This window comes from Plectropomus leopardus, chromosome 21, assembly GCF_026936395.1.
Source record: "Plectropomus leopardus strain MGB_pleo_1.0 chromosome 21, ASM2693639v1, whole genome shotgun sequence".
NCBI lineage: Eukaryota > Metazoa > Chordata > Actinopteri > Perciformes > Serranidae > Plectropomus > Plectropomus leopardus.
In genome coordinates, this window is record NC_142196.1 from 22,566,555 (window position 1) to 22,590,499 (window position 23,945).

The window sequence follows — 23,945 nt, forward strand, 5'->3', positions numbered from 1 at the left end:
CACAACGCCCTGAGGAGGCAGAGGGCAGTAGAGGGGCTCACCGACAGCCATCATGTAGTCCCAGCGATCCAGCAGGCACATGCTGAACTGCAGCCCATCGGGCGTGTAGCCCACATCGATGAGCGCCAACTTCCTGTCAGGGTTCTGACAGACGGCAGATGTCCAAGCCACCAAGAACCAGCAGACGATGAGCAGGATGATGCCCAGCAGACGCAACACTCGCCAGCTGGTCATATAGGGGATCCTCTGGGCGGTGCGGGAGAGGAACACCTTCAGCACCCTGTGGGGGGAGATGAGACACTCATTTTAAGAACATCACAAAAAAATCATCATTGTAGATTAAAGAAGAATATTTCAAACATTAAAGACAGCATCAAATTAGGGAAAACTTTCACGATTTCTTCCTCACTGCTCTCTTTTCCCAAGCTATCCAAAGTCTACTTGTCTTAGTTAGTTCCTATATTTCCCAGAATTCCCTTCAGCAATTCTTATAGCCTGTACAAAAAAAACCCCACTAACATCTGACTTTTGTCTTGAGTGGGAAAGGTTACAATCTGCATTTATTTCCGGGACAAATGACTCTGCAGTATTCATGGGTATTGTAGGCTCAGCTCAGATCGGCTCTGATTGGCATTGATGGAGCTTTGACAACAAAAGTAAAATACAAAATTCTGCCCCTTTTCCAGCACGATTCAATCATGCCGTACCACAGCATTGACCCCTAAAATTGATATAATATTTATATTATTCTGACAAGGCACTCTTTTGGCTTTGCAAACAGGGTGCAAAAATAACTAACTCCATGTATTTTTACTGTGTTTTTGGCTGAGGCAAATCTATGTGCTGCTTGCACATTTCACCAGCATTTGGCTTGTGGATGGTGCTAATTTTGTACCTTGTTTGCAAATAATGACTTGTGTCCCAGAAGCAAAGGAGGAGGCAATGTGACACTGTTTTCAGTGCTCTTAGATGTCAGATTACCATTTTTTTTTTACAACAAAAAAGTCCACTCAGAAATATAAATAATAAAATGTCTTATAGTAAAGAGCTAAGCTTAAGGGTTTATTCTTTGTTCTTCAGTTTCAATATAATGCAAGACAACAGAAATTTCTCAATATTCAGAGCAGTTATTCTGACAGTGTAATGCGTTAAATTCACAGATAAACACAAAGACTGTGCAACAGGAATTAAACTGTGCTCAAACACATGACCAGCCGTCGCTATTCTTAGGCTCTGCCCTTCACGCACATTGATGAAGTGTCCACTGCGCTCCCCACTAATGAGCCCCCCATCAAAAATTGATCTGTGCAATATGTTAACTTGCACCTCTAAGGGTTTACTCGGCTCCCGCTCGCATTAGCCACATCCTCTTAATCAGCGTCTTCATTAGGCCTTTTTGACAGATTCACCTGACAAAAAGGCCCCTCAGATGAACAATTTCAAGTGCATTACTTTAAATACAGCAGACCCCCTGTCTCATTATCAGCTATTCAGTGCTGGATGACCCCCCTCTCGTCTCTCCCTCACAGCAGTCCTTCGTCTCCCTCTGATCTGACACACATGTCTCTTGCCAAAAATCATTCAATACCACGTTATATACGGAGATCATTTGGGGCCAAAGTGCCCCTCGTTTTCTTAATTACTTTTACTTGGCATTTCCCTCATTCACTTAATGAGGCAGTGAATCCACCCCTAAACGTGCAGCAGTGTAGTCCGGTGACTCGCTTTTAGACGGATTTAAGATGCAAGACAGTGTAACTGCACTTAAGGAGGTCAATGTAATCCGATTTCCTGGGATGGATAACAGTGTTGGACAATGGATTTGTGTAGATGTGTTTGTAATTTGTGTGTTACCTGTACAATTTTAGAGTCAGTGTCCCGTAGACGGTGGCGAAACCCAGCAGTCGAACCCAACGCAGCAGGATGCAGCGGAAAACACTCGGCTGGAAATAGAGAATCCCAACCTATAAGAGGACAGATGGACATGATTTGTGTGAAAAAACAAAGCAAAAAAAATTGAATGGCTGTCTAGCGGTTGTATGCCTCTGAGAACCAGCCAAGATGCAAACAGTAGACAGCATTTCAAATATGGATGCAATGAAGCTACATATTCTCAAATGTGGATGCTTTCACACACAGAAAAACTTGAAACATGTGTTGAGAGGTCACAGTGACTTTGACATTTGAACACTGAATTCTAATCACTTCATCCTTCAGTCCAAGTGGATGTTTGTGCCAAATTTGAGGGATATAGATATTGCATTCAGGAGTATAAGATGGACGCAAGGCCATAGTGACCTTGAACTTTGACAGCAAAAATCTAATCAGTTCATCCTTGAGTCCAAGTGGATGTTTGGGCCAAATTTGACATAATTTCCTCAATGCCTTCTTGAGAAATTGCGTTCACGAAAATGAGATGGGGGCGAAGTTATAGTGACCTTGACCTTTGACAACTGAAATCCATCAGTTCAGTGTTAAGTTGAAAATGTTTGTGCCAAATTTGAAGAAATTCCCTCGAGGTCTTGCAATATTGCGTTCATGAGAATGAGACAGACGCAAAGTCACAGTAACCACCAATATATAATCCGTTTATCGTTAAATCCAAGTGGACATTTGTGCCAAATTTTCGGAAACTCCCTCTAGTTGTTCTTGAGCTAGCGTGTTGACAGGAATGAGATGGACAAGGTCACAGTGACCTTGACCTTTGATCTATGACTGCTAAAATCTGTTAAGTTCATCATTGAGTTTGTGCCAAATTTAAAGAAATATCTTCAAGGTGTTCTTGAGATTTTGCGTTCACAAGAATGAGACGGACAACCCGAAAACATAATGCATTAAAAAAATAACGCTGTTGTCACTAGGAGTGGAAAGATCACCTCATGATGGCCCATTTTTGCAGAAAAGAAATGAAATGAGATGCTGCGTAGACATTTTGCTGATACATTCAGTATTAACTTTTTGTGACTCTCTAGGCACGTTATTAAGCAACATTTTCTGATTATTTTTAAAGAAAACATTTGCTCTGCATTATGTTTCCCTCATTTCCAGCATTATGTGTTTAAAATTAGTTGTATAAAAACTTAATTTTTAGGAGTGTTTTTACTGCAAGTATTACTAATATTAATGTCAGTAGAATAACTTTATGCAGAGCCATTTTCTTAAGAAATTCACTGATGATTCATCAAAGAGAAAACTTTGACATAAATGAATTCTTTGGCTATAAGAGTCAAAACAAGATAGAAGAGTGAAGTGCATTGCCTTTTCATAAACCATCCTTGGCATTATTCAAACAACCAAATCCATCTGAGCCAGCTAACATCATACAAAGCTTGCCCTTGAGACAAGGAGGAGGGCTTCCACCCATGTTTGCTACAAAGACCCAGAAACACACTGAAATGGTGCCCATCCAAACCCACAAAAAAAAAACACTGATGGTCTTCCAAAGACATAAAAAGCGTCAAAACAAACACACACACAAAAAAGAAACAAACATCTGAGGCAACATAATTATCTGTCCGCTGCAGATGTGCAGCGATTTCCCCTGTGGGATTGTTAATGTTAATCGGATTAGCCGAGGCATTATTACGCTCCCTCAGGCTGTGGAGAAGACGCAGGCATGTGGATATTTTTGCTCACTAGGTTTGTGTCAGTCAAGGGACACGGAGGACCCCACGGGAGAAAGGGTGGCCCACATCCTCATCTGCTCACAGACGCAGGCCGACCAAACACAGAAACTTCTGACTTGAACAAAGCTCCAGTTGACTCAGCTTTGCAAAGGGAACGTGGCACAGAGCAAATAATGAATAGATGAGTGCTCAGTTGTTAATCTTCAATACATACAGGAAGTTTCATGCTGAATTTTACACTGGAAAAGTCTCTCAAACTATATTTTAGACTATGCATGGGCACCAGAACTCACTCGTTAAATAAAATATTTAAATAACAATGCGTGACTGCTCCTCAGCGCGTTCTTTTGTTTTTAAATAGATGGAGAGGGACAGGAGCCAATATAGAGATAGCAGGCCGGGCCGGCGCTGAGCAACTTGCTGACGCACGTTTGGGTCCACAGGGACAGAAGAGGGCACAGGAAGATGAGTAAAAATGCACCGAGGGAAAACGGAGCTCATGACTCCTTTTTAGATAAACTGCAAAATGGCATCTGGATGTCCATCACGTGCCAGTTTGAGGCTGGAGTTGTTTGTGATGAGATAGAGACGAGGAGTTGTTATCAGCAGCATTGCTCCCTCGAGGCCCGACTCCAAACGATCTGAATGAGCCGTCATGAAGTTTTTTAACACATTTAGCTTGTCTTTTTAATGGTGCGATCTCACCTGCTGTTTGTTTTCACTGGACAAAAACCACAAAGGAAAAGTTTTAGATTTAGTTGTTTTTTTTTCACATTTGCCAACAACAAGCCAGACTGTGCCAGTTAAAGTTGTTGTTACACAGAGTTTAGTAACTTTTGTAAGGAACTTATAACCACACAAAACTTTCTGATACAACATTGCTCACTCTTGGAGTCCTTTCTCTTTACAAGTCCCTATTTTGCTTTATTACATTAATTTTGTCATGCTAAGACCTCTAAGCAAGAGTAACAGCAAGCAATAATATCTCTGTCTGGAGGTCACTTAAAAACATTTCAGGTCACGGGAGATTTACATGTTTACTGATGACATGACTTAATAACTGACAGTCATATAATAATTTTAATATATTTTTGGCCACGCCAGCACTGGGACTTTGGGTGGTAATATCGCGCTGACCACCGCTTGGTTCCAGACTGAAATACCTACAAATATTTACAGACATTCATAGTCCATCAAGGACAAATCCCATAGATTTACGTAATCCCAATTCAAACTTTAGCACTGTCATAAGGTCAAAATTTTTGTGTCCCAATAGTTTGGTTTATGACTAAATTCCTGCCAAACTAAAGATATCTGTCTAAGTATCAGCTGTATTATGTATTTAGTGCTAATTAGCAACTGTCAGCATGCTAACATGATGAACTGAGATGGTAAACATGCTAAAAAATCAGTATTAGTAGGCAGGTTTCTGTTAGATTTTTGCAGAACTTGAGCAATATTTTCTAAATGTTGGTAAAAAAGCCACAGATAATGCACTATTTAACCAGCAAAACTGAGTTGTACATGACCTGAATTAACATGTGCCATCCACTTAAGACCATGCAGTATAGATTGTTTAAAATGGGCCCTAAATCTTGTTCATATTAACCTTTACAAGCACAGGTTACTGCTTTCAATCAGATGCCAACATCACTTACATTTCAAGTTGGAATTGGAAACCTATGTGGGGCTTTTTAAAACTCCTTGAGTTGCGGGATCTGTTTGATATATCTTTAATAATTTCTGAATAAAGTACAAAGGAATATCCTACTCAGATTCACATGACAACTTGACACATTACAAAAGGAGAATTATGGGAGCAGACATGGTTGAAAAGCCCCGTTACACCCATAACAATGACATAACGTCACTTTTGACAAACTACACAGCAGTTCACTTAGAGAAAATACATTTTCAGGCGGCCTCTTTGCTGTGATTTGGTGCCACCTGACTAGTTAATTATTTACTTTTTGGGGCAGGTGACAAAAATGCCAAAATACTCTCAGCTTCCATGCCGCTTAAAACACACATTGAAATTTCTGCTGAGCTAATCCTCTTCCACATGTGCATTTATGTCAGGTGAAACCCACTCTTGTACATTGTTACTCACCTGTTAATTGCTGTTAATGGCAATAAAGCAAAAAATAAATACATTTCATCTGAGCTTAAATTTTTGTCCATTAACCCGTTGAAACCTGGATCGAAATCAATCAATCTTTCAAAAGATTTCAAATCTTTTTGAAATCATTATTAGAAAATTATTTAAAAAATTAAAAAATAGGGACAAATGTCCAGAAAACTATATTTATAATTAGAATCATTTTAGATTTAAAATCTTGTTACAGAAAATAAATAAAATCATTTTTTTTCATCACTTTTTAAGGTCATTTTTGTATGTTTTTTTATTTCTTTATATATTTTGCTTATTTATTTCTTTAGATCATTTTCAAATTATTTTTTGTAATATGATTCACAGATTTCTTGCTAATATTTGGAGAATATTCAGGAAATAATACAAAATATGAAGAGGCTAAAATTTTCGCTCCACTGTAACACAAAACCAACAACCTATTCCCTCTGGACTTTCAGCTCTCCCCAGTTCATCTGATACAAAAAGGTATGTCCTCTTCCCGCAGTATCGATGTTGAGACCAATGTCAATACTCATATTCCAGGGCAAAAGTGAGCTGTCCTCAAGCATTGCAATGACCCTCAGACCATATATTTCTGAGCAGAAATGTATTACAGAAGCCGCGCACTTTCCATCAGTTGAGTTTCTGGGAAGAGACTGGCCGTGAACCCCCCTGACAGGTTTCTCTTAATGCCAGCATGCATAAAGAGCGAGATCAGTTTCTGCCCCCCTTTTTCTTTTCAGACCTTCCATTAATAATCAATGCTAAGTGCTGGGAATCTCAGATTCAGCACTGTGGGAAGGGAAAGGGATCTGGCGTTATGTGTGCGTGCTTGCAGGCGTGCACGTGGGGGGATTTAGAGGATCAGGGTGCTGTATATCTATCTAATGGACATCAATATCAAGGAGACAATTATCAACACACTTACTACTCTTCAGCCAGCCTCCGCCTCGCTCCTCTCGTCTCAGTTACAGCATGAGTAAAGGCTTCTGGAAATGCTGAGTGAACGCTGCCAACTCTTAGCAACTCTCTTAGCACTGCTGATTGTTCTGTGTTTCAGATCAGTGTTACAGGTCTTTTTTTTTAAATGCTACGACTTTAAACTTTTGGCGTGTCCCTATGCTCAATTGGCGCAGGTTTATAGCTGGTACTGAGGATGCTTTTCGGAAACATCAAGGGTTTTGCAAGCAGGTGAACACGTCCCAGCTGGATCTCTGCCCTGACCATTATGTTCATCTGCTGACCTGTTCTCCACACTCCCCAGACACCTGACTTAACACAACCGGGCTCTGCAACTGCACTCCAAAACAAAAGCCTCGTCGTGTGGAAACTACAAAACAGAACAGCGTGCTCTACAGATGCACACCTGAGAGGAGTAACATTTAGCTTCCATAGGCAGATTAAACTTTTTTTAAGTTGTGGAAGTGCACAATGGCACATTTGGAAGACTGCCGGGTGGCTGACGGAAGCACTCCTCCATAGCTTATCTTTCATTCAAGGGTTTCAGTGAAATTATTCATAACTAACCTTCTGCCCCCAGACTTTTTTTCCATCAGAACGCTATCTTACTTTTTTTTTTTAAGGGGAGCAAATTTAGACCATATGTCTGCAGAAAATGAGTTACTTGATTGCAAAGTAATGAAGTCATTCAAACTCTTAAATGAATGGTTAGATTTTTTTTGGGAAATATGCTCATAATGGTACTGCTTTTTATATTTTATCTGTAAATGTGTACATAAAAGTGCATAAATGTATAGCCAGAGAAAGCAGTTGGTTAGCTTATTTTAGCATTTAAAGCTCACAGATTAATACTTGTTTTTTTAATCCAGTGTAAGAACAACAATTCTGCAGTTTTGCAGAGGAGGAATAGAAATAAATAAAATAACGTTGTTATAAGTGTTCGCTTACTTGCCCGGAATGCTTTATAGTTAAAAGTTTGCTTGCTTGCAATAGCTAATAGATGCATATACTAAAATGTGCAACTACAAAAAGTAAATGAAAAAATAGAATTTTTTATCGTCAGTCGTCAGTTATGATATTATATGTTATATATTTGTTATTTCCTCACAAACCCTGTGAAACCTGGATCGACATCACTTTACTTATGCTGCGTTCGGGTGCCTTTCATAAGAATTTAATACTTTCAGCCCTGAGCAAATGGATTTTATTTCTTTCAGAAACATGGGAACAAAAGCAAAGATCAACTTGACAAGAAATGCCCCACAAATTGCATGAAATTTGTAGATTTGGAAAATAATTTATAAATAAGCTATTAAAAAAGAAAAAAAAAAAGTCCAGAGAGCTATATTCATAATTATTGTAATGATTTATTTTAAATTATTTTTCAAAATTATTAAAATTTTTAAGCTGTTTCTTAGGTAATTTCCTTGTTTGTTTTATAACTTTTCCGTTTGTTTCATATATTTATTTTTTATTTTTACTAATTTTCACGTAATCTACTTTTTCTAATTTTTTTACTAATATCTTTATCTTTATCTCTATAATTGTTTTGTGGCCATTTATTCTGAAGTTGTTCATTGCTGCCCTCTCATGTTTTTGAAAGAAATCAAGCCAATTTGCTCATGTTTCAAAGGGTTAATATAAACAGGGTTGACAAAATACTGTAATAGAAACACCTGTCAGTACAGCACAATTCAGTTAAACAGCAGCACAAACTACATCCTCCAAAATGACCATACAGCTGTATCAGCAGCTATGAAAGTTCTCTCCACTCTGTTATAAGTTTATATAATGCATTAGATGACATTGTCTTTTATTGAGGATGCACATGGCCTGCTGTGAAAGAGATATTAACCTGACAGCAGATGATGCTAATGCTTTTATCAAGAGCGACTTGTAAGACAATGACTAAGCAGGTGGGTGGTCAGTGTTTCGTTTTTGGACGATGACGGGACACGATGGCTGTTGATGGGAACATGAACGGTTGCTGGGGGTTTGAACCTGTGATGGTGATGTGGATAAAATGCAGCCGATCTAACCATCTCATGCCAACAACTGAACATTTAACATGTGCACGACAGAAAGAGAGGACTGAAACAATCTATAATTTCCGTTGAGATGTATACCTAAGACAAATCAAGACTCTCTGCAGATATCACTGTAGATTCGCATTGTTAAAATCCATGATCCGTCTATTTATAGTTCCATTCGTCTATTATTTGACAATGATTGGTGGTTGAATTTGATTTGACTCTAAAAGAACAAACATTACAAGAGCAAGATTCACACGCTCACCCACTTACTCATTCAATCAACACTCAGTCACTTAATTTGCAGTTATCTTTCATTCCTAATCATCTCTCATTTCAGTGCCCACCAGCTGGCTCCACGCACACACAGATTCACTGGGTTGGTTACCCGCTAGAGAGTGTCCCTGTTGATACGGCAGTGACGCAAGGCCGCCAGCTGTGGTGCGAGCAGCAGCTTTCCAGGGAGCTGTTGTGATGTCGGCTACCTCTGTTTTCAATTCTCCTATTGTAATCATTGATGCTGATTTTATACTTTTGAGTGATCCATTTGTTCTGTCCGTTCTGCAAAGCAAGTGTTACTATAGTTGCTGATAACGCATTTCATCTCATCTTTTACTTTTTTATTTTTGACACTGGGCACAGGCAGCATCACAATGTAACGGATTACCAGAGTATTTAGAAATTGCTATGGTGTGACTTTAAACACAAAAATACAGACCCTCATCTTTCTATTAACTTCACACTGGAGAGGCTCTAATAAGTATGTTTTGCATACGGTCAGTGCCCATTATGTACTACCAGCGGTCAGTGTGGTGCAACAGGCAGCTGAACTGACTGTGAGCAGTGAGGAGACTGAAAACAGCCGCAACAGCAGAGAGAGAGATCAAAGAGTCTGCAGGGAAAACACCATATTTTTACACCTAACCCAGCGAATCAAGGGATTATTTTGACCAAACCAGAGTTGCTAATTGTTAGAACAGCGAAATAACGAAGAAATTAAGTTATTCTTAGTAAAAAAGAGAATAATTAAAGCAGGTGGTGCATGGTTGTCTTTGTCTGTTTAATAAGGAAAATGGGTGTAAGAATATTATTTTTCTTGACATACTGTGTGTGTATTGTATATTGAGTAGACTGAAAATGGCGAGACATCTTTGAGGGAATGAACTCGCTGAGGGGCGGGTGGTGGTAGTGCTGCACACTGATACTGTCATAGACCATATACCCAAGTGAAATTACAGGAAGGTATGAAGGTATGAGAAAACAGATACCACCCAGGCATACTGGCCACCCAATTTAGTTGCTTGGAGCAGTTGTCCATAACTGCGCTGACGACACTGGCCTCATTTGTGTCGGACACTTCCTTTCAATATCCTCCTTTGGTGAAAAATGAAAAATTTGAATATTGAGTTTAACACCCATTACAGCAAAGACTGAAGCTTCGAAGCATTTAGCCCTTGTTCAACACCGTGAATGCTTTTGCATGATACACTGTTTTGTATCTCCTTATGAGCTCTGGCTCTTCTGCCTTCCCTTTGATTATGGCCACGTAGGAAAGGTTTGAGACATTGTACAACCAAGTGTCTTTGAAGCACACTGAGACCCAAACTGGAGTGCAGATAATAGCCATGTTTACTCCATAAATAAAAGCACAGCCAATGTTAACGCCAAACTTAAATGTCACAAAAACACAAACTCTGGCACTCTGCAGTCCCCAAAGGCTTCATGTGAGAACGGTAACACACCCACAACCAAAATATGACGCCTGACTGGATGCACCACAGAGCAGACACAAATAATTTTGTGCTAGACCGCTTTAGATAATTAGCTCTGGCTGTAGGGCAAACAGGAGATATTCAACAAATAACACTTATAAAAAAAAGAAAGTGGGTGGATTCTTTTATTACACTGATGCAGTTAGCAAAGAGCACCAAAAAGCAGCAGTGTGTAATTAACTTGTAATGTCTTGACAATAAAAATGCAAATGTGTGTGTGTGTGTGTGTGTGTGTGTGTGTGTGTGTGTGTGTGTGTGTGCACGGGGGGTCGATGCAAAGGGTGAAAGTTTCAGGGATTGATCCCCTTCCCAGTGAAGGTCAGGGTCCCACAGGGTATCGATCACACTGGATGCCAGACCCTGACCTCAAAACCGTGAAATGAGTTTACAACAACCAGCAGAGAGTTAAAATACCTGTTTTCAATATAAAATAAGTCTCATTCTCTTAACTCACAGACAGTCGGCCGTTTACCTGCTCAAGTTTTGTCTGTAGATGTTCTATACTGACAATATATAGATGAACTGCTCACTAATTAAGTGGATTTTATGGGGTAAATTATACCTTAAGAGTAACTATTATATTGACACTTTGGACAATGATACGATATTTGCTGATATTACAAAGTCTGCTAGGATACGATTTCTATTCAATTTAGGGGCTGGCATACAATGTGTGCCGATGTTATATACATACCGGTTTGCTTTTAGCCCTTGAAGATAAAAACAACATCTAAATAATAATAATAATAATAATAATAATAATAATAATAATAATAATAATAATAATAATGAAATAATCTCTTTGTGTTTTGTGTCATTTTTTCCACCAACACACTTGATTGACAAGCAGAAGTTGCAGTGTAGACTAATGATTTGTGGCCACTCCTGTCAAAAATGTTTACATTAATTTGGTTTATATCTCTAAATGCATGTGGTCAGAACTTTATGAAGTTAAGATGCTGATACTGTGACCCAAATGGTTTTAATGGCCCTAAATTGTGCCCCTGTTAGACTTTGTAAAAATTTAAAATTATGGTTTGAATGCTGAATTATTATTAGGGCTGGCAGCTATGACGGCTAAAGGAGCAACCTCATACTAATGGAGCACTTACCGAAATGAAAATGCCAAAATAAAATATCATATATTAGTCATCTGTCAATGATGCAGTGCAAACACATCAGTTTGTGGATTTTAAAAATTACTGAAAGTGAAAACGTTAGCCAGTTCCAGTCAGAGGAACAGACGGCGCTGAATTTCAGCCTTTTGTTATCACAGTTTCTTTGGAAACTGCTACCAGCTAAAAGGGGAGAAAAATGACTTTCAGCCATTTAGTGTGTCTGTCTCCGTTTGAGTGGAGAATGGGATGGTGCAGCCTCGGGAATCATTCTGTCACAACAAAGCTCTCATGCTACTTTTAATGTTTTGACATGAAAAAGTGACAGCCATCCAGTCCGCCCATGCCCGTGTTTTTTGGTCATCATCTCCTGCTCATACCCCGTCTCTCTCTTTTTTTTTCTAATCTAAAAAACACCTTCAGTGTGAGAGAGTGGGAGGTGGGAGCAGAAGAGAGGTGGGGTGTTGTAATAGCAATGGATCCATTTTTATATGAAAGCCGACACTCACTGCCACATGGGAAGGGCAGCTTTCTGGAGGGAGGTAATGCTTTCTTCTGCTCCCGCTGCTCCCCGAGGTGGGCCGAGTGTAAATTACATCCAGCTCACCCTCTGCACAGTCAAGACCAGAGCTGGCTGCCGCTCGCCTCCCACAATTCCCTTCCCTCCTCATCACCAGTTAGATCCTGAGAGATATTCCCATCTTGCTTGGGCACAAAGGGAAACATATCAGAAAGGGAATAGCCTGCCTTCATGTGTTGATGCTATCTTTCTTTTTCCAATCTCTGTCCATTTCTACCTGTCTGCTCGTGTAGATAAAGGAACACTTCAGCGGCAGCAGTCCTCAACTTTGTATGATTTTTAGGCGACTCCGCTGCACTTTATAGAAGGAAGTATGGCATGAAGGTGGAGCTTGAAATGCAAACAGCAGCCCTCCAGATCCACTTAAGTCAGATTGAAAGTGTCAGAACAGCTTGGATGGAAGGCAGAGCAGAGCATGGGAGAGAACTGGCTGGCAGACTGTGTTTCATGGCCTGTCAGGTCAGGATACATTATCCCCTGGCCATACTGTTTCTCATTAGCCCCCTGATGTGCTGTGAAGCCCTGCCTGCCTGCCATGCATGGCAAAGCCCTGAGTTGGGCTGAGGTGGCACCTCGGCCCAGCTTGGCACCAAGATGATGCTGAGATTGGACAGGTGGAAGGACAAGGAACGAAGGACAGGGGTGGGGGGGTGGGGAGTAGTACCCAAAGGTCACTGGTTTCAAAACCACAAAGGTTTTCTTGAGCAGGACATGACGCTCTCTACTCTGACCCTAACAAAAGGATTGGGTTAACAGGGGGAGAGTGGAGTGACGTAATCTTTCTCAGAGTGTTTTCTTCATGTTAGGCAGGTCCAAATTTGCCAGGTCAGAAGCATTACATCGAGACTGTTCTCAACAGAAAAACAACTGTTTGCAGTTTGTCCCAGTGCTTAAAATGACCTACGACTGGGGATGGGGATCGTTATTGATATTGTTAACATTATCAAGACTCCACCATTGATACATTGACTTATGTATTTTATCAGTGTCTGTTTTTTATTGTCTGATTTTGTTGTTCTTTTCACTTTTGTTTTAATGTGTGTGTGTGTGTGTGTTTGGCACTGAGCTGTGAAATGACAGAGAAATTCAAAGATGAATTTAAGTCTGAACAAGTCATTTCTGGGAAGTGCACTGTGGAAAAAAACCCACCACAGCAGTGAATGCTTGACACAAAAGGTGTCATCCAAATTGAAAATAGAAATTTGCAGCTTCCCACTTTTACATACGAGTTAACATTAATGAATGCACACGCAGCAGAGCAGGAGGTGTGACATGTCTCACCGGGGAGAACATGCGGGGACCAGAACTATCGGTCTCTGCACTGGTGCACACACAGATGGGTAGAAAGGAGCAAAGGGAAAATAACACGCTGTGTTTACATGCAGTGTAGTAACTCGGTTATTGTCGTCTTTCTGCAGGAACCTAACCTTCTGTTTTGGTGACCAATACAATCACGGCGACCTCGTCCATCTGTGGTCTTGATCTCTTTATAATAATGCTGAGTGCTTTGACACTTCGACATTTGTTGTTGGAACATTTGGTAAAATTACTATTTCTGTTGTTTTTTTAGGAGGACGGTCTCACATACAGTATGAACTTCACAGTAGCGACATTATTGTACTGCATGGAGAAAATGCTCTACTACAGTATTTCCTGCCTTAAAGGTATGCTATGCAGAATTTTCCTAAAAGAGAAAAAAAGACACTCCCAGTATTTTCTTATTTTCTTCTTATTTTGCTGTAGTAAATTAATCACTTGATCGATTGTCAACTACTTAATTCATCAAAATAGTTAGATAAATGATTGATCAGTTTGAGTGGTTTTTTTTAAATTACTCAAACTTTTTGAGAAAAGTTTTTCAAATTCCAGCTTCTCAGATGTGAATATGTTTGGTTTCTTTCTTCTTCTATGACAGTAAACTCAATTGCTGAAACACTGATGGACATTTTCCATCATTTTCTTACATTTTATAGACAAAAAAAAAACCTTCATCAATCCAGAAAATTACAAACAAATGAATCAGCAATGAAAATAATAATTTGTAGCAGCTCTTGGTGAGGTCAGGAATTTATATAAAAGGTAATGAGCAGATGCCAGACTGTAAGCAGCACCCATCGAAAGACAAAACTATGAAAATTATGAACACAGTGCCATGAAAATGCAAATATTGTGAGGTGACACACTAAATGGACAAAGCTGCTTGCAAAATGATAGAGATTCTGGAGTTGGATTTCACTTTTTATAGCGATACTGTTTACATACAGTAACCGACAATTCCTGCATAGTATACCTTTAATATGTTTTTTAGCAATACGTGTATTTGTATGCATACTTAAAATAAATAGATAGGGCGGAAAAAGTGAGGAAAAGTGAAAATCAAGCAGGAAATCAAGTGACAAAAGAAAACAAGAGAAACTGGAAAAGAGAGGTGAAAAAAAGAAAACAAAGCAAACATGGAAATGTCATTGTTTTATCTCCTCTCCAAGCTATTGTGTGACACATGAGCTGCAAATATTGTTATGACAAGCAAATTCATGTTTAATTAATCTGCTTTTTGCATTCTACCCTTCCTGTTATTGTGAAGCACCTATCAGTGTCTTTTGACAAGTTGAGGCCAGGTGGCTCCACTACGCCTCTGACTCATTACTCGTGTCTGTATATATTCCTGGCTTGACTGTAAGGAGACGGTGGCATCTAAAAAAAAAAAAAAAAAAAAAAAAGAAGTAGCAAACTCTGTCACTTTACTCCCATCTAAGCCTCCCCAGCAGCGTCAATAAGAAGCTGCAAAGAGACAACACAGGGCTGGCAAGCTAATCCAGGGATCACATTGTGAATCACAAATGCGTGTCAGCTCTCCCCCTCTCTCATCTCCACAGCCAGACGGAAATAGCCGGCTTTGGCATTGCCATAATTTTGCCTCTCTCCTTCTGCACACCCTGTTTCTCCCTCCTCCTCTTTTATTTCAAAGCAGGGGGGGTGAAGTTATTGCTTGTGACACAGGCGGGAGGGAAAAGGGGGAGAAAAATTGCATTATTCCACACAGCTGAATGCCATGGGAGCAGGAAGAGATGTATCTCCTGCTGCTTAATAACAGTGGAATTATTTAAAATAGAAGCAGCAGTAGCGGCGGAATATTTCTGAATCTATATTTAGATTGGGAGTGATGCGTCTCACCCTCGCAGCTCATGTGGGATTCACAGGGGAGACATGGAAATGCATCAGGGTGGAGATCAATCTAGCATGCTGCACAGAGCCATGCAGAAAGATGCTGTTCTCACATGATCGGACTGAGATATTTGATCAAAAATAACATCAGCCGTGTTTCACAGTGACCATTTCAGCATAACAGTGCAGAAAAATCTATCAGGATGATCTAATCTCCAAACAAGGTATGATTAACAGCGAAAAGTACAAAGCCAAGTTCCCTCTGTACTACCTTTTTACAAGCAGTCTATTTTTAGCACTCGCTGCCATCACTACACCAGCTGGATACAGGATTATCATCATCCATTCACTAACCAATAACCTGACTCCCAGCTTGCTTTCACTCTGCAAATTTCAAACATTATTACTTTCCAGGACCTTGTCGCAGCAAATTGCATTGATTAGCCAGCTCTAAATCAGTTGGTGTTAATTACATTTACCCTGCATTGCTTCGCTAAGCATATAGCTCCACATGATTGCAACTAAATTGCAATTAGCCAATGCCCCGAGCACCCAGGAGGAAGACATAATGGTGGATTCATGTAAATCAATGGTATGTGGGTGTTGGACAGAGTCTGGTCATCTGCCAGGAGAATGACTTGCTTCAGAAGCTGGCAAACAGTGTCGCTGATTTTTATTTGATCAAAAAAAGACATGCATTGACCTCTGCTTATGCAGATTATAAAGTTATTGTTTCCACATGTTTCAGTCCTATTACACTGAATATATGTGGCATGGTACACCTTATGAATAAAGAAGCTCAGAGTGTTTTCATATCAGGTATTATTAATTTGTATTTCACATTAGTTATGTACACATCAAGCAGGCTGTTATGTATACCTATGGAAAGTAAAGCAACACAATTCGTATATAACTCACTCAATCATGAACCACCTAATCAGGAAGGCTGCGAACATGTGACCGATGCACTGACAAGGAAGTAGTATAAAGACTGAAAGTTTGCATAAGGAGGCATGATGGAGGTCACAAAACACATGACTCTCCCTGAGGAAACCATTGTTTTGTGTGTGAAATGATGTCAACCTTCAGTTATTTTAAGGTCACTATTTTTATTTTCCTAAAACCTGACCTTTCCCCAAAGTTAACCTATGCACCTTTACATTAAGTGTGTAATGTAATGACCCCATCCATGGTAGCTTTTTGTTAGATATCTTGTAGACGCGTTAAATAGCAGTTCAGTACAGCTGGCGTTTACACATTACATGTACTGTACTGGAGTTCACATGAACCGTATTTGAGTGGTACATGGGGTTCACACAAATCATACAAACTGGACTTTGGGGTCAACTGTACACGGGCCCCTGACATAAAAGTCCCCCTTAGTCTCACATGGAGCCATTTCCAGATATGAGACTTTTTTCTACCTAACCAATGATACCAAGAGGTCATTTAGGGCCAAAGGAAAACCAATGCCAAAAGTGCAAATTGAAGTATGCTGTTTTCATTGATTTTTTTCTCTATATTAAGACATCCACCAACTTTGGACAAGACTTTGAAACTTTCTTTGCTTATACTTTAACCTTTTACCACCTACTGTTCTGCCCCTGGGGCATTATCACATTGTAAAACTTTAAGAGACGGCTAGTATGGAAAGTTTTATGGGTGTAAACATGCAATATATGTATTGATCAATTATGTTCTTTTTTCTTTGTTGGAATACAACTGAAATATTGATAATGTCTCTACATTCAATGCAGTCTGGAAATTCAACAGTTTAATAATTCCATAAAACTTTATGCTCAAATTCATCATAATGGTTTATGTTTCAAAAATACTACAGCTGCAGCGAACAATTATTTTGTTGATTTGACAGTTATTTTCTTGATTAACTGATCGCTTTGTCAATAAAATGTCAGAAAATCATAACAAAATGCCCATTATAATGTTCAAAAGGCAAAAATGCCGTAGTCAAACTGTTTTATCTGATCAACAGTCCAAAAACCCAAAGAAATTTAGTTTGCTATCATATCTACCAAAACACTCACATGTCACAAGCTGGAACCAGCTGATGTTTGACATTTTTGCTTGAGAAATGACACACAATTTTATTAGATCTAAACTAGAATTATAAAATTTTGGGGCTCTGGCAAAAAAATGTTTTTGAGGTAACAGAGACCTTGACCTTTGACTGCCAAATGTTAATCAGTTCATTCTTGAGTCCAAGTGGATGCTTGTGCCAAATTTTAAGAACAGAACAAACAATAAGTCCATACATATTCCTTTAAAGTAATCGGTTTGATAAGTCCTAAATCAAAAATGGAATTGAAATGAAAAAGCCAAATAAAATCTAAAGCAGTTTATTCTGTGTGAAGGTCTGAATGAGTGCCGAGTCTGTATGGAGCAACGTGAGTGGCTGGTCAACAGATGGTGGTGTTGACAGGCTGCTGGGTTCATTGGCCAGCTCTGTGTACAGTTAGCAGGGGGTCACCAACAAGCCTTGCCATGTTTGTCTCTGCCAGTGCCATTTTATCACACGCACACCTTGGCTGTGAAAACGCTGCTTATCACAGCTCCATGCAGCCACCAAAAAAAGACAAAAAAAAAAAGGTATGATTTATAGACTGAGGTTTGTACTATCTGACAAGGCAAACAATCCTGCTTTGTGCCGCTGCTGCAGATATGAAACTTTGTTCAGTTTTAGATGAATGAGCGACAGTTTGAACTGAAGGTCAAACTGAATGCCAACCTTCAGCCGAGTAGAAGATTTCTGTTTTCAGCTCAGAGGAGCATGGCATGAGGATCATCAGCAAACACGTCAAGAAATGAGCACATGTAAGGATGCCAGACTGCACGTGCACACACAGACACAGACAGTGTCTCAGGCTTACCGGAAAGTAGAGAAGCAGAGCTCCACACAGGATGGCCTCCAGTAGGACTAGACCTGATGCTCTGATACTCTGCAAAAACAGAGATACAGTAATTATTAAATTTATCATTAATGCACTGTATACTTTAACCTGCATTCATTGTTTTTCACTTGGGGCAAATGCAACAAGCTGTAAACACAAGGCTTTAAAGTCATGGCTTATATGTAAGTAAACAGTTGCTTATGCCAAGCAGGCATGGAGCAATATTAAAAGTGTGCACATTATTATTATATTATTGGTTTTTTTTTTAGGTTTTTCTATCATTCTGTATCTTCCCATTAGTGTTCCAAATGTATTCAAATCCAAACATTCAAATTTGGTTGAAATACATATACTAAAAATGTTTTCCCAGGTGACCTGACATAGGTTTCAGCAGGATGACGTCATTATATATACTCCATGTAATTTTAAAGATAGTGTCCTCAGAAAGGAAAAAAGTTATAATGTTCAAAATCTCAAAAAAATGATATAATGTATAATGTTTTCCTTTCTACAAAACAGATGAAAGGCAGTTTGGAATAAAACTCTTAAAATGCCTTTCACATTGCAGCTGGTCTAAACAAGTCTAAAACAGCGGGACATCATAATATTCCAGGAGGATTTAAAAGGGGAATGATGCTTTCTTCTTTGTTGGTTGAAAGAGAACAAAGTACAGTGAAAGCTCCTGCCTCAAGGACTTTTTATAGAAGGGTTCACCATTTCAGGCACTTTCAGTGCTCCTCCTGTGGAAGATATTTAACAAAATATCATCCTGTAATTGACGAGATGCATGAGGGGGCTTTCAAAGAGCAGAGGACAACTGTGTTAACCATTTCAGAATACATACAAAAAACAACACAAAACACCAACCACAGCTACAGGATGTGTTTATCCTGTTTATAATAAAAAACCTGCAACCGAAATGAACTCATCTGTATATGAAAATGAGCCATTTTTAATTTATCGCAAAGTCAGTGAGCAGCTATGAAACTAAGCTCTTAAAGTTAGTTTGATAAGATTAATGGGGATTACATAAGTGGTGTTTAAATGATGACAAAGCCCCTGAGTATCTAAAACTTTTATCTGCTTTATTAATGAGAGCGATCCTTTGTTGAACTCTGGTTGAGATAATGGCGGAGTCTTCAGGTGTGTGGGAGATAGAGCGGCGAGATGCTCCCCTGTCAGGAGTGTGGTGAATCTTCAGGCTAATCCTCGCATGTCTACTGCTCAAGACAAAGCCTTTAATTAAGCCAATTAATTGACAGTAGCAACTAGAGGCTCAGAGGATTTCACAAGTTCAGTCAAAAGTTTACTTTGGTGGAAAGTCAACTCAGGAAGTAAAATACCACCATCACCAACTTTCAGTTAAGTTTAACTCAGCAGATCTGTAACAGAAACCAACATGACCATGATACATTTGACAGATATAGTGTTTGCAGTCACATTGAAATTTGAAATAGTACACTTACATGCAGACTTCTGTTTTACTGCTCTATGTTACAATTCATTAAACTTTTATGTATTTGCAGCGTAAACTCTGAGTGCAGCAATCTTTTGGGAACAAGGTTTTGAGTAAATAGCGTTAGAAACAGACGTCACGGCTGAGTAGACCAAAAGTAAGAGAAAGCACTCTAAAAGTTTATACTCTGAACATTTAACTCCATGCTGTCCACTTTAAGACTTCAGAGAAAGCTCTGGCCAAACGCAAAAATGAGAATGTCATCAAGTATTGTTTACTTATACTTTACAATATTCCAATAATCTGACAATTTGTTTACTACAATTCTTAATGGTGATTTGGATAAAGAAAACCTTACAATGTTAGAACTGAACAAGCGTTGTAACTTGTAAGCACTTTCCTTAATGGATTAATCAGAAAAATCAAACAAATGTAATGATTGATTGTTATTTGAAAAAAAAACAAGCATATACATTTTGTTTAATTCAATCAATACTAAATGCATTTAATGCTCAGTCACAGCTCATAGCGACATATTGCATATATTTTGACAGCATTTCATAGAGACAGAGGTGGCGTAAAATGCCTGATCCAATAGTTTCTCTCTGGCTGGACTAAATATTCATTCTGTGCACGTTTGCCTCACATGGGGGTAATATTAGTATTACATTGCTGGAGTGTGCGCTGCTTAAGACTTGCCACAATTTCCCTTTCAATGCACCTCCCTTTGCTGATTTTGACAGAGGATTGTTCATAAATTCCAAAATTTTCAGTGTCCTCTAATTCTTATGTGAGTGCTCTGGTTATTAAATGTATTCTTTGATTTTGAAAGAGCCACCTTGGGTAACATTGTTGCTACAGGTTGCAGTATAGAGTCTGTAGTCTAAGGACACAAAAAACATCTACTGGTAGCAATAGTCTGCATTTGAGACGTTTAGGGAACATCTATTAATTATAATATTATAATAATAATAGTTTGCAAGTAAGGTGTTACGGGACATCCATAACTTGTAGCTACAGATAATAACCTTGGGCTCACTTACGTTACTTACTGCTAACTTGTGACAACAGGTGGAGCCACTTCTTCTCTGTCTATACTTATTTTGTACTGAATGCATTTAATTTTCTCAATAAGGTTGGAAAAAAATGTATATTTCTAGCAGATTAGATGCTTCACAGACTGAAGAAACACCTTGCACAAGTCAAAAAAGTATCGGATCACATTATTAAGCATCCATGTAAACAATCTGATCAGAATGACTCAACTTAATTGGAGAAATACCGTCTATAAAATCACAGCCATTGTTTTTAGAGATACTTGATAATTGGCTTTTAAGAATAGCTGGTGCATGAGCTCAGTGTTAATCTTCTCTTTCCATACAGAAGGTTTGGTGTTTGTGACATATTTTCACCTTTTAATGATGCAGTGAAAATGTCATCTTTTGAGATAATGAGGAGAATATGTTTTTTGAGACTGTCAGCCAAGTGCGAAACAAATCGACATTTCTTCACAAAAGAGATAGATTTTATGAAAAAAATATGATATGAATTAAATACCAGCACAGATTTCATCTTTAGAAAGTTATATGCTGTCATGTTATCACTCAAACTGTGAAACATGAAGCGGCCAGCAGCCTCGTTGTATAAAATCAGAGTAAATTCGCTTTAGTGGTCTCATTTGCACACACTGGTCGCTGTCCAAGTTGCTGATGTGGAGTTGATCTGTGGTGCCTGAGCTGTTTGAAATGATTTCAAAGCTTTATTGTGACCACCCACACACACGGTTTCACTGGTTTATTGATCCAAAGGGCTTTGATGACCATAGAGCCCAGAAAACATCAAACACATAACTGATGCGATGTTGTAATTGTGAATCTAATCTGTGCCTCTAATGTGCTGCTGAGTTTTCAGACTTTCACTCGGAATCGTGACAGGACAGATTCCCTAAAAGATGAAGATTTTAATAAAGAGAATAATACAAAAGAAAGCGTTAGCATGAGGCAATTCCAGTTTAGTCCCCATGACAATGCCCATCTATGGCTCATTAATCACTCACCAAGAATGTCAGCTAAAATATAATAAATGGATCAAACTCCATAACTGAATGCTTGTTGTGAGCATGTAATGATTCATACCTTATTCCTGCGAAAGTGATAGATGAGTATCATGCTAACAAAGACAATCAGCATGCAGAGGCACTGGAAGGAGAGCACGGCCAAGCGAAGAGCGCCGTCTTCTCGTGCCACGCAGGGGGTGTCGTCCTTGCAGTAGGCGCAGCCCTGCTGGCATGGCAGGCAGTCGCTGGAGGACCCCTCGTCCGCATTGGGGCCACTGTCTGCAGCTTTTCCCTTTCTCCCCATCCCTGTCAGAAACAAGAATAAGAAAAAAAATAAGAGTTTAATTTCAAAAGATTTCAGGCAAGAAAGCTCAGAAACTGACCTAAATCCTCCTGTCATTGACAGTAGCCGTGTTTACATGCAAACATCTGATTGAAATCAATCTGATTGAAAACGCAAGTGACACTTTTCACACTCACGCCACAAGTGCATTTTCTCACAGTGTAAAATAACTAACAGATAACTTCTGACAGCAGCACAGAGCTATCGCCCTCTCCTCTCACAACACCTGGGCAGGTGTGAGTGAGTTACTATAGTTACGAGGCTGCTCGAGCATCTTGTCTGCCCCGCCCTCTACTTCCTCTCCAGGATTTTTTAAATTAGAAAAAAAAAATAAAAGTAAAGATAAAGATAAGACAAGAAAATAAAGGGAAACAAACAAACAATTTTCTGAAATTGTTAACTACAAGTAATGGAAAAATTAAACAGTTAAGATTTATAGCTAAAATAAACTGTTGAAATTGTGAGTAAGCCCTTAAGAAGGCACAGGCACGGATTTAAAGAGTAGAATTAGATTTGTGTGTGTGTGAGGGAGGACCGTATTAAGAGCTTAACACATGATTTGAAAACCCCAAAAGAATCTTTTGTCCGAAGTATACTGACAAAAAAATCCAATTTTGTCATGCACTTGTTATTTTTACACATTAATTTAAAATGTGTTCATCATGTTTCCAGAATAGAGGCAGATTGTGCAGCAGCACATGTAGTTTCCTTGTTATTGAATTTTCCTGGATATGAGAGCAGTACAGATAAAGGAGATAAAGTGCTTCTATGACACACTGAGTATATATATGCTTATCCCTCACTGACCTTACAAGGAGCCATCGACATTGTGTCAACACGAGGGAGATTGATCTATATGTGTGAACATGAAACGTCAACACTGCGGCACCTTGTTCAGTCACTGGCATAACATACAGGGCTGATAACTGCGGCTTCCTCAGAAAAAAGCACACAGAGATACATGCCATTTTTATCCTGACAAGGACAGGACAGATCGCCTCAAATCATTGAAAAATAAAAAGGATTTTTGAAGCTAGGCGCAAGATCTGGGACCAGATGCATAAAAGTCTGTGTACAGTGTGTACGCACAAAGCCATAAATGTGCAAATGTATTCTTTTCATCAGACTTAAAAAGCTGTGCGTACGCCTGATTCTGTTTGAGAAATCTCAATCGCTGTGGCACAAGCCTCAGTTCCACACCTACATATCACCATAAATGGATGCAGAAACGCCCTGTAACATATATTTGCATATCGACACTTGTACCTTTCTACCACTTATTAGAGCTGTCAATGAGATATATGGTCAAGAAAGAGCAATTTCATGCATGGCTGTGGATATTTGTATCCTCCTTACCACTAAATTCATTAAATTTCCGCAAACCATCATCGTTGTAAAATCTCGATCATTATGATTATAAAATGTCAGAAGGATCAATGACACAAAGCATTCATGCTGAAACTAACTTTACAAAATGCTTCACAAGATAAAATTATCACTTACGAGGAGATAATATAAATAACTAATAATAAATAAATAATTTGCAATTAACTTTATAAAGCACCTTTGATTAATATTTTACAGAACGCAGAGTAAGCTGCAAAAATGACACAATCAGCAAAATTCCTTAAAAAACAATGTTATCTGTCTCTCAACTTACATTTAACCATTGCACCCCTTCCACTAACAGCTTCAAAAGAAGTTGCTCTGTTACCAAAAGTGCAGTTTGGTTGCACTGGACAGCCTGAATGCTAAAAACAACCTCCTGGTAAAATCCCTCTCAAGGTAAAGTAAGGTAAAAA

The 23,945-nt window shown here is 39.0% G+C and overlaps 1 protein-coding gene across 2 annotated transcripts in view; it reads right to left on the minus strand.

The window, feature by feature from the left end:
- Window positions 1-23,945, minus strand: part of gpr158a (G protein-coupled receptor 158a) — a 78,078-nt gene that overhangs the window by 13,931 nt on the left and 40,202 nt on the right. For both annotated transcript variants that reach the window (XM_042510498.2, XM_088071936.1), the window contains exons 4-7: window positions 21,880-22,106; window positions 18,268-18,336; window positions 1,855-1,964; window positions 42-280 (exon numbers count right to left, since the gene is read on the minus strand). In XM_042510498.2, coding sequence (XP_042366432.1) covers window positions 42-280; window positions 1,855-1,964; window positions 18,268-18,336; window positions 21,880-22,106 — 645 coding nt within the window. The remainder of the gene's footprint in view (window positions 1-41; window positions 281-1,854; window positions 1,965-18,267; window positions 18,337-21,879; window positions 22,107-23,945) is intronic.